Below are 10,964 nucleotides of genomic sequence, written 5' to 3' on the forward strand. Positions count from 1 at the left end.
AAACCGATATCTTCTCAGTAGAAAGTGTGAAGCCTAAGAAACTGCAGGTTGAAGAGCAGTGGCAGTGTTAACAATAGTAGTAGTGTGTGTGTGTGTGTGTGTGAATTGAAATTCGGAAATTAAAATTCAACTGAGAGTAGATAATGAAATATTAATATCTAGTTTCACTGTAGAAACAAGTGAAAATTGTTTAGAAACAACTAAAAAAGTTGAACAAGTTAAACTGTTAATGTAAACTACTAAACAAACACAAGCGAAATTTTGAAACATCTCCACTCTACTACACCAATTGAGAAGCAAAGATTGGGTTCTACAGTAAAGAGGGAGCCAGCTGTAACAGGAGAGTGTGTCGCACTCCTATTGGTGGAGGGTTGTCGCATGATTATTTGCATGCTACAATGCAGCTGTACCAGGTTGAACACACGTGATAGGTCGAAGTATAAAGTCTAGTGGTGAGCAAAAAAATCTGTGTTTATAGAGGGCAGCACTGAACAAGAAAAGCTATTATGTGAGAGGTGGTAAGATATCGTATTGGAACTTATGTTAGAAGTAAATGTGGGAATGGTTAGCAATCTCTACTTAATATCCTGTAACAAATGTTTTTTACCACCATTTGAGCCCAAAAAAGTTTTTACTTTATTGGCTCTCTGTACCGTATCAGAATGAGCATTTGATCATTATCGTTATATAATAATAGAAAATAAGCTTTCAATTTTGTGGGGTCTGCCATGACACAATCTTTTGGAAACATTTATGTAATGTTAATTTAAAATCTTTGTCCTTGTGCCAAAAATGACAAACCGATAAACAACTTATGTAACCAATGTAACTGTTTACATGATCTGTACTAATGTATCGAAAATCTTGCGAATCTATTTCATTTTTTTCTAATATTCATATATTACAAACAATAATGTTTTAAAAAAATAGTAATTTTTACAACTATAAACTTTGGCTGAAATATTTCAATGAAAGCAATTTTCTAATGGCCACAGAAAATGGCATTCTGCAAAACAGAGGGCACAAATAATAACTTATACCTGTAGTAATTAACTTATTATAACAAAAAGTGGCTGGCAAAAATGCTTGAGATAGACTATATTGCTTATAACCTACTTCAGAAGTCTCACACATTGTTTTTCTAGTTATTTACTGGCAATTATGAGAGAACTAACAAGATGCACAAAGCTGGTTTTAAGGCATTAATATTGAATATACTTTGGCTTTGCTGTTAATGCAACTATTTTACTTTACTTTTTGTTATTTAACTAGAGCATGGTATATTTTTTTATTCAACATCTATTATAAACAGTTGAAAATCGTCCATCTGTCATGCCGATATCTCAGCTGTTGTAGAACTGAACGACACGAAACGACGGCTATTTCTGCTGCATCAAGCAAGTTTGTCTTTTTAAAATTCTTCCAGCCACAGATATATCAAACTGATGATGTAATACTTTGGGCATTTAATTAGATTTGAGAGTAGGTTGATAGAGATCGTGATGAGTAATAAAATTGAACCTGGTATATGCATGCTCAAAAATTGGTTTTGCTGGAGCACAAAAATTTCCCCATTACGTATGCTTGGTTGTCAAGGAGACATGTTGATGCAACATAACCAAATTTTGTCCAATCGGAACTCTCAGCTACAACTCTATAATAGCCCACATTTCAATTTTGAAAGTGCTCAAATTAAAGCACACTTCTTCAACTCAGCAGGCTAACAAAGCCAAAACCAGGAAGACAGTCCAAAGATATGACCCCAAAATTCCTAATAAAATTCACTGCCTTTACCATCAAAATTAATAATATGATAGGTCATACAGTTGGCCAAGTAGGAAAATGTTTTTGAGAATCAGTTTCCTTGCATTTCTCAATCTATAAGGATTTATCAAGAAGAACAGTTGAATATAACTTAAAAATATAAAGAAGTCAAAATGCTAATGAAGCAATACTTATAGGAGATGACCAGTTATACACAAAAAATGTTGTTTTTCTAAAATACTAGAAATATGATAGTCATTTTCCATACATATATTGTTACTAGATTATAATTAATTCATAGAAGAAAAATTAATCATTATTTCTCGTCATACGATGGGCATTCAGCTTGTATTAATGTAAAACAGCTCTTTACTGGAAAACAGAATTTGTAGAATATGAAAAAAAAAGATAAATACGAAATTTAACCACTACCCTAACACATTTTTCTTAATAAGTTCAGTAACTTGAGATTTTCTGTAGCGATCCATTTGTCTAGACAATTGGGTATGTTAAGCTTAAGCATGTAAAACCTAAAAAAATTGTTATTTCAAATAAAACTCTTGTGAGAATGATTCTTTGTATCTTTCAGCTTCACACTCTTCAACTAACATTAACAATATATCACCAAAATGTATTACTGCTTGTAAAATAAATGCATTATTTTACCATAACCACATACACAAAATTAAAAACAAAAGATATAACAACATTCAGTAAATTCATAAAGAAATTACTTCTTCTCCTGCTACATCTTCAACTTGTAACTGAGTGTCTGTCTTCACTGTAGGGTCTCTGTACCATACCAAAGTGAGTATCTGACCGTTGTATTTTGATCCCAGTGCAACAGCCTAATAAAACAAATATATACATATATTGCTTATTTATGCCTGGTTAATATATTATATTTTTCAAAAAACATACAACAACGTACATGTAATTTATCTTCAGTATCTGTAAGTACAGGATTTGAAAACATTATATCAGATACAAATACTGATACACATAGTTAACAAATACAATATTACACCAAACTGAAAATGAAAAAAAATAATTAGCCTTTGACATGTAACAGTTTCCTTAGAGTAACAATAAAGCTATGAAGAAATAAAATATGCAGGTGTATTCAGGCAGATACATGTAAATATGGATGGAGTTACCAATTTTGTTTAGAACAGGCATTATTATACATACAAAACAGATTCAATTTAATACAAATTTTTTCAGAATATTTTCTAATGTTTTTAAAATAACAGAAGTCATACAAAATCGATAGGATCTGGTTATAAAAAGTGTATTCCAGATGTGATAAACATATACAATAGGACTATCTTGATCACTATTTCTATGTACTATATTTGAGAGGAAGTTATTTGGCAATTTTTATATACACAACTCACAAAAATTAAAGGTTAAGGAGGTTTTGATGTTTTTTATCAAAGTTTGGAGAAAAAAACAAAACTTGTTTATCACAAATATCACGCAAGTTGAAAATACATTTACAAATAAAAAAAAGTAAAATTAACCAAAAATGCCAATATTTGGCTACACACATATCAAAGAAAAATAAGTTAAGATGAACAAACTTATCAAAATGAGTCTTTTAGTAGCTGGTAGATACTCTTCAATCTCTGCACCTGTTCCCCATATTACTGATGCCGTTTCGGTTGACTTGCTGGGGCAGCATAACGCACTCCGAGATGAGGACAACTCTTAGTTCCTGGACAGTCATAGGAGCATGTTATGTGTCTCTAACTTCTCTCTCTAGCAAGTCCTATATATGCTAACTCAGAATCAGGTCCAGTGACTTAGCAGGCTAGTCCAGTACCTCTATTCCTTCTTCCTGAAAATACTGTTGTTCCTGGTGGACAGGTGTCATTCTACTGATACATGAATTCATCTCCAACAGCACCAACAAAAGGGCAAACAATGGGTAGCAGGATCTCATCCACACAACATTTTGCTGTCAGGGGGTTCTCCATCCACCACAAAGAAGTCTGTATGCCCCTGTATGCAGATACCACTCCCCAAAGGTGGACAATATTGCAGGCCAAAAATTGACCTCCTTCATGGACTCCATTGCTGAAAGGTCTAGGTGACATGTTCCTGGGCAAATGCCAGCCGGGCTGTTCGGTGCCTTCCTACATTCTAACTGGTACCCTGGACCTGTGCTTGTTTCTGACCATTGAGAATGATGCACACACTCCAATGACTTGCTAAAGCTCTTTCCCGAGGATCGTAAGAGCTAAATTCTGTAGACAATGGTCATCTACTGCAGCTGTAGCCCTTCTGAAACCCTGGCCTGGCCTCCTGGTGTATGCTCCTGTAGCCTGGTATCTGCACCACAATCTACTGACCACACATTGTGATACCCCCAAAGAAATGTGCTACTTCAGCCTGGGTGTGGCCCTCCTGAAGCACTGTGGTGGCTCTGTAAACTTCAGTTTCAGTTGCACACTCTTTGCAAAAGTCAATACGAGCAAAAAAAAAAATTCAAAAACCTAGCATTATCTCAACAGTAGACATCTTTCCTAACCAATCAAGACTGGCCTTTTGCTTTGCAGAATCTGGGTCATTTCTCATGAAGGCTTATTGCATAAGGAATCACTAGTGTAAAAACTTGCAAACAGTAGGTTGGATTAATGTAATCCTCTACAATAAACATGCTAAATTATAAAAACAACAATTGATAACCTAAAAATATACAAATTCAAACAAACCTCATTATCCTTTAATTTTTGTTAGTAGTGCACTTGTTACTGTATTTGATCACTCTTAATAACACCAAATTGTATTGTTTTTTGTGATTGGGAAACCTTTCAAATTGAACAGTTATGATTGATAAATATTGTGAAACAATAAAAAAGAACAAAGAATAAGATGGAGTAGGATAGCTGTTTGTTTGTAATTAAGCACAAAGTTACACAATGGGCTATCCGTGCTCTTCCCACCATGGGTATCGAAACCCAGTTTCTAGCATTGTAAGTCCACAGACTGTGCCACTGGGGAGCAAGATAGTTGTAAGAACCATGGCTAACAGAATACACACATATTAATAGTTGATGATGAGTAGTATGGACTATCCACCTAAAAAAACTTGGATGAGTAATGACAATTAATTTTCATTAGGTTTGTGGTTGTGTCAAATTTGCTGAATGATGTTGTGTTTTAGCAGAGCTGCTATTGGGGAATCTTATGTTTGTTTGCCACTTACTGGTTGTTGATGATTTTGGATGAGAACTAGGTACCAAGTAGTTGCTTCTGGACGAGTGGGATTCATAAACTGCTAACTTCTGTTCCTAAATTACTGATTAGAATTAGAATTTTGTTTCTGATGTGGAAGGCTTTCTTAAGCTTTCTATAGCAATGATTTTTGCAGCTGTACCAACACAGTGTTCTGTTACAGCTGAGGTGTTGTTTTTCATGAGGCAGAGACTGTATTTTGATGTTCTTTCAACACTGTCCTAAGATTCAATAGAATATTTCCAGATTTAAAGTCGAACTTTCTACCAACTATTCAAAAGTTGTACACTACTTTGGGAATGAATAGAATGGTGATTCTAATCTGCGATTTCTATTTTGGTTACTTGTGGAACTGGGTCTCTGTGCTAGCCTGTTTGATGAGGTTACCCATATACTTATTAACCTGTGGATGGTTTGATTTAAAACTGAGGTACTTTTTTATAGTGTGGATCAGCTTTTCATAGAAACTGGTGGTAAGGTAACTCTCTTTCATCTGGATCACAGTTATATTTTCAGCAGAAATCTGTTATTTCCCAACTGGACAATGAATGTGATATCTCTGTGTATAGAGTTCAGGTGTAGTTAGTGCTTGATGTGGGGGAAAAAAGGAAGTGGAGTGGTTTGTAAAATACTTGAATTTGAAAAAGAAAAGAGATACTAACTGGTTTGTGTATAATTTTAGATTAGGCCCAACATGTATCAGGCTGAAATAGCCAGTCTGAATTTTTATAATTTGTTAACTAAATTTGTTTCACAACTTTCCGTCCGTAATGGTGCAAAGGGAGATGAAAGAGAATGCAAGATATTTGGACATAGCCCTAGGCAACTGTAAAAGTATCAGGGTGGTTTCAAGTCTACTAAAAGGTAGTGGGATTCCACCACACTTCAAGCACTGGATGTAGTAGAAAATCATTAATTCAAACAACACTATTGGACCAAAATAATCAACATGGTAATTCTATAGTTTGGGTACTTGGGTCATGTGGTTAAGGCTAGTTTTTTGAAACTCTCCATCAGGTATTTTATAGAAAAGCCTTTAGCCTGTTTGAAGAAAAGAATTATTCAAAATAAGCAATGTTGGTTCAAAGAAAAACCAGTTCTAAACAAAGATACGAACCAACACATTATCCTCAAATAACGACTGTGTAACCACAACATCATTTGGCAAATGTAAATGAAATATGGACCTGAAAAATATCCATGAAAGTGAACTTAAACATCACCACTCACTCAATTTTTTCATACTACTCATCATCAACTAAATTCCAACTGCTTTGTCTTTCAAATCCTAGAGATTAATACAGTCATGATTATACAATACATTAATACAAAACTTTTCTTGTAATTAAACCACAATGTTAACAATGGTTAAACTAAGTTAGTGTTCTAAACAGTTTTCTGAGATTTTCCTAAAAACAGACTGCCTTTTTGTAGATATCTGAAAATCTGAGTTGAGCCTAACACATTTTTTAGTTATGTATGAACATCCATCTGTTGAATATTTACACAGAAATATTAATTCAGTAAGTATCAAACTAAAACAGACTTTAGTGTCTGAATCACAGAAACAAAGACAATTATTTGTACTTAAGATTTTTGAAGTTCAGTTCAAAAGTTTTTATTTCAAGTATTCTGTTTATAATTACAAAATGACACAACAAAAGCATGTTACTTTTAATTTCCTTTCTTCCCATCAGTATAAAACATTTTATACTAAAAAAGAAGAACTATGCTTGTAGCTTTGTTTAATGTATGCTTGTTTTGTTTGTTTCAAATATTCATGTAAAGCTACACAAGAGCTAGCAGGAAGGCAGCTAGTCAATTGTACTTACTGACAATACTTGGGCTATTCTAATCAAATAAAAGGATCTGACTGTCATTCTTTCAGAGAATCCATAGACCCAGAGTAGAAAGTGCAATTTTGTAACAACGAGACAGGAACTAAAGACCCTCAGGTTAACAATTCAGCACATTAACCACTCCTGATTCATCAATGTATGCATAGAATATTTTTTGACCCAAGATTTGGGATATCTTAACCAGATTATAATGGATGTTTATATAGCATAAAAGATGTACACTAAAATGAAAGGAGCATTGGGTAAATCCCAAGGAGAGAAAAAAAAACTGTCAAAAACATATAAACTAAAAACAATTTCAAATTTTTAAAGGAATCAAGTTATATGATAATGGACTATAACATGTATTATAAGATGATAAATTCTTAAATATTTTTTTAATGATATGATACGCTTAATATATTATTTAAAAAACATCAAAGTTTTCATGGTTACTGATCGTTACATAATGGAGCTTCTTTGCTCGATTTTCACCTTTTCTGCATCTCTTCTCCTTTTGAAAGCTACTACCACACCACTTGAGGTATCTTTCACATTCTCAATTTCACCAAATTGCTGAAAAAAATGTTTAAAATTTTTAAGTTTCACATATATCATCATAGCTTTGATTTACTAACATATATCATCATAGCTTTGATTTACTCACATATATCATCATAGCTTTGATTTACTCACATATATCATCATAGCTTTGGATTACGTGTGTAAAATATATCAGTTATAATCTTAGAGGATAATAAAATGAACTGGAAATTAAAATACAAATATTTATTTTATTACACTGAATGTATTTATAAAATCTTGATTTACTTGTAATGTTAATTTCATCCTCATCAAAATAGAATATAAAATAAAACCACAAATAATGAATTTTAACAGAAACAAAAAAATAAATAAATATATCAGCAAAAATTAACTTTGACTAGCTCGCTCCTTTTGAATAATCAAATTTTATAGTCATGGAAAGTATGAAGTTTCAAAAGGAAAATTAACCAAAACATTGTGGATTTAACTTTCCTTTTAAAATATTTTTCTGTTGTACACTTCAAATATTTTTAAACGTGCTGTAACTTACTTGTCTTTGTCAGATAGTAATAAATTTACCTCAAAAGACATATCAACTTCAGACATACAGTTTGGTTACTTCTTTGTATATTTTGGAACACACTTTCATTATGAAAAAAATTACCCATCTTTAAATTTGGAAATGAAATTTATTTTTTCAAACAGAACAATGTATGTTTTTTAAGTTCTTTTAACAATTTCTTTGTTCAAAAACACACACATTTTTATGTACATATCACTCTTGCTAATGAAAAAGTACTATCAACAAACACAAAAGTTATGGTTGTTTTCTAGGACTTAACAGTTGATAAAAACAACTTAATAGTTTTTCATAAACATATTTCCTTTGAAAGTTTAAGTTGCCACTTGCATTAGTCAACATTTTTGGTGATAAATCATAAAAAAAATAATGCAGAAAATCTCAAAGACTTATTGGTCATCTAGGACCCTACCTATTTTTGGCTATAAATCATAAAACAAAATAATGCATAAACTCTCAAAGACTTATTGGTAATCTAGAACCTGACCTATTTTTGGCTATAAATCATAAAAAAATAATGCAGAAGCTCTCAAAGACTTATTGGTGATCTAGGACCTGACCTTTAAAAAGTATGATTGGTCAGACTAGGCAACAGTATATTTGCTAACGATATTTTTTTTCAAAATCATTATACACCTAATAAATATAGGTTGTTTTCAATAAATTATAAGTTATTTTATTTACATACATTACTTGAATACTATAAACTTAACAATAATATTCAATAAATAAGGATTTGAGTCATTGAAATAATTTTGTCACTACCTATCATATTCTCTTAGCCTAATAAGGCTTACCTAATGTCTCATTATAGAAGAAAATTTCTGTAACTTTCAAACAAATATAAATTGACATAAAAATATACTCAGGAACAAAAAGAATGTCTAAAATATCATAAAACAATTTCCAGATCTGTGGTTTGCTTCTATATCTTCTAAACTTCCCATTAGATTCCTTTGTTTGTCAGTACAGGAGCTCCAACCAGTCACTTTCCAACAAAACCATAAATTACTTCTCAAACCACTTTGTTCATTCTACCTTGATATAAATAGCTTATTAACTGCTTTGTCCAGTGGTACTTAAACCTTGCCTGAAGCTATTTTCAAAGCTTTTCCATGCAAGTAGTTATTCCCACCCTTTTAATGGTCCCACAGCATATTATGTGAACATAGCCCTGTAATAATAAATCGTTGGACAGATAAAGAAAATTAGAAGAAAAACAAAAATTAGTTACTAATATTCTCAATGGACAGTAGTTTCTTAAGAAATAAAAACATATGCTTTGGGACACACAGAAAAATTATAAAAAAATCATTACGTACATTGTTGACAGCATGACTTGTTGGAGCTGTACAGAAATGTAAGTTTGAATTTTTTGGTATTTTTTCTTTGTAAATTATGTTCAAGTATTACAAAATGTTAAAATATCGATTCTAAAATATTTTTTGAGTAAAAAATTGTGAAAAAGAGTTAAACTAGTTGTTTTTATTTGAATTTTGATATGCAGGTGTGTAATCAACTTTTGAAAAGTGATTACTCAACCTGGAAAGGGCTTAGCTTGTAAGTTCCGTGATGAAAATGTAGATTAACTTGATCCAGTTTTAAGCCTCGCTTGATTAATATTCCTTATTCAACTGGCAAAGCTATCTTGCATGTTATCATAATTAGGCAAGTTCAAAAAGACAATTATATCAAAGAATCATCCTGAAACTTAGTTGAATGGATGGCAACTGCCTGTTGTAGAAACACAACTGTAGATGATGATGTTTCGAAAGTCTTCCACCTTTTGTCTTCAGGTCAGTATGTGTATGGTGTTGTCGATCTTTATAGTATTCTGGTGAATTGTGGAAAGACGTTCGGTGGAAATCTTACAAGACATTAAAATCCATTCTGGTGAAAAACAAACAGAAATCTACCAATGAGAAAGACAAAAAAAAACGTCACTTATGAAATTCCGTGTTCCTGGAACAAAACATACATTAGAGAAATGGGAAGAAGACTCACGACAAGAATAAAAGAACAAAGACAGTACAAAACTCATGAAAACACAAAATTCAGCTATTGCAGAACACACCACATCCCAAAATAAACTGGGTAGAAACTAGAATCATTGACACAGACAAATTTTGGAATACAAAAAAAATTAAAGAATCATTTTACATTAACACAATAAAACCTTCATTAACAGAAATGAGTAACCTGTGGCTACCATTGGTTGAATCTACAAGAAGTCTCTCCACCAATCAAAAACAGGGGTAAACCAACCAATCATAACATGCTCTCCACAATCCACCAGAATACTATAAAAACTGACAACATCACACACACACACACACACTGACCCGAAGACTTTCCGAAGGTGGAAGACTTTCAAAATGTTGTCCTCTACAACAGGCAGTTACTGTCCATTCAACTAAGTAGCATCATGAATACTCAGCCTAAACAATCTATCAAAGAAAAGAATCATCCTTAGTTAACAAGGGTGATAAACAAATAAAAGTAGAAAGTATTTTGATAAAAAAAATGGGATTACATCATATTAATACATTACATCCATTTTTTATCAAACCCTCTTCAAGAGTTTTCATCAGGCTTATTATCAGTTTTATTGGGTAATAATGCTATATATTTGTGTAAATACATTACACTGCCTTGCTTATAACCTAATGATAACTCCTGACAAGGGTTGAGAGTTAGTTCCAATACCAGCATTGTTTAAACCCATTTTTCATTAAAATCCTTTTTAATTTCACATGTAATGCTCAATAACAAATGTCTATTATAATCAGAATGTTTACTTAGATTGACAGAATGAAAAGTCAGTATACAAACTGTTTCATTACTGACTAACTTGTCATGTATACTTTGTAATATCATTACTACCCAACAGAATTGATAATAACCCTGGATGGAATGAAATTCCCGGACCTTTCCCTGTCCAAAATATGATGTACTTTTACACCAGTTGATCTATGCTTGTAGTGTATCACTGAACT

General features: G+C 32.3%; 1 protein-coding gene across 2 annotated transcripts in view; it reads right to left on the reverse strand.

Moving 5' to 3' along the window:
- The window catches only part of LOC106469898 (RNA-binding protein 26-like), a 95,622-nt gene that overhangs the window by 10,806 nt on the left and 73,852 nt on the right, over positions 1-10,964 (reverse strand). For both annotated transcript variants that reach the window (XM_022398476.1, XM_022398475.1), the window contains exons 18-19: positions 7,338-7,418; positions 2,499-2,612 (exon numbers count right to left, since the gene is read on the reverse strand). In XM_022398476.1, the coding sequence (XP_022254184.1) occupies positions 2,499-2,612; positions 7,338-7,418 (195 nt within the window). The remainder of the gene's footprint in view (positions 1-2,498; positions 2,613-7,337; positions 7,419-10,964) is intronic.

The sequence above is a fragment of the Limulus polyphemus genome, unplaced genomic scaffold (assembly GCF_000517525.1).
Source record: "Limulus polyphemus unplaced genomic scaffold, Limulus_polyphemus-2.1.2 Scaffold3715, whole genome shotgun sequence".
Lineage (NCBI taxonomy): Eukaryota > Metazoa > Arthropoda > Merostomata > Xiphosura > Limulidae > Limulus > Limulus polyphemus.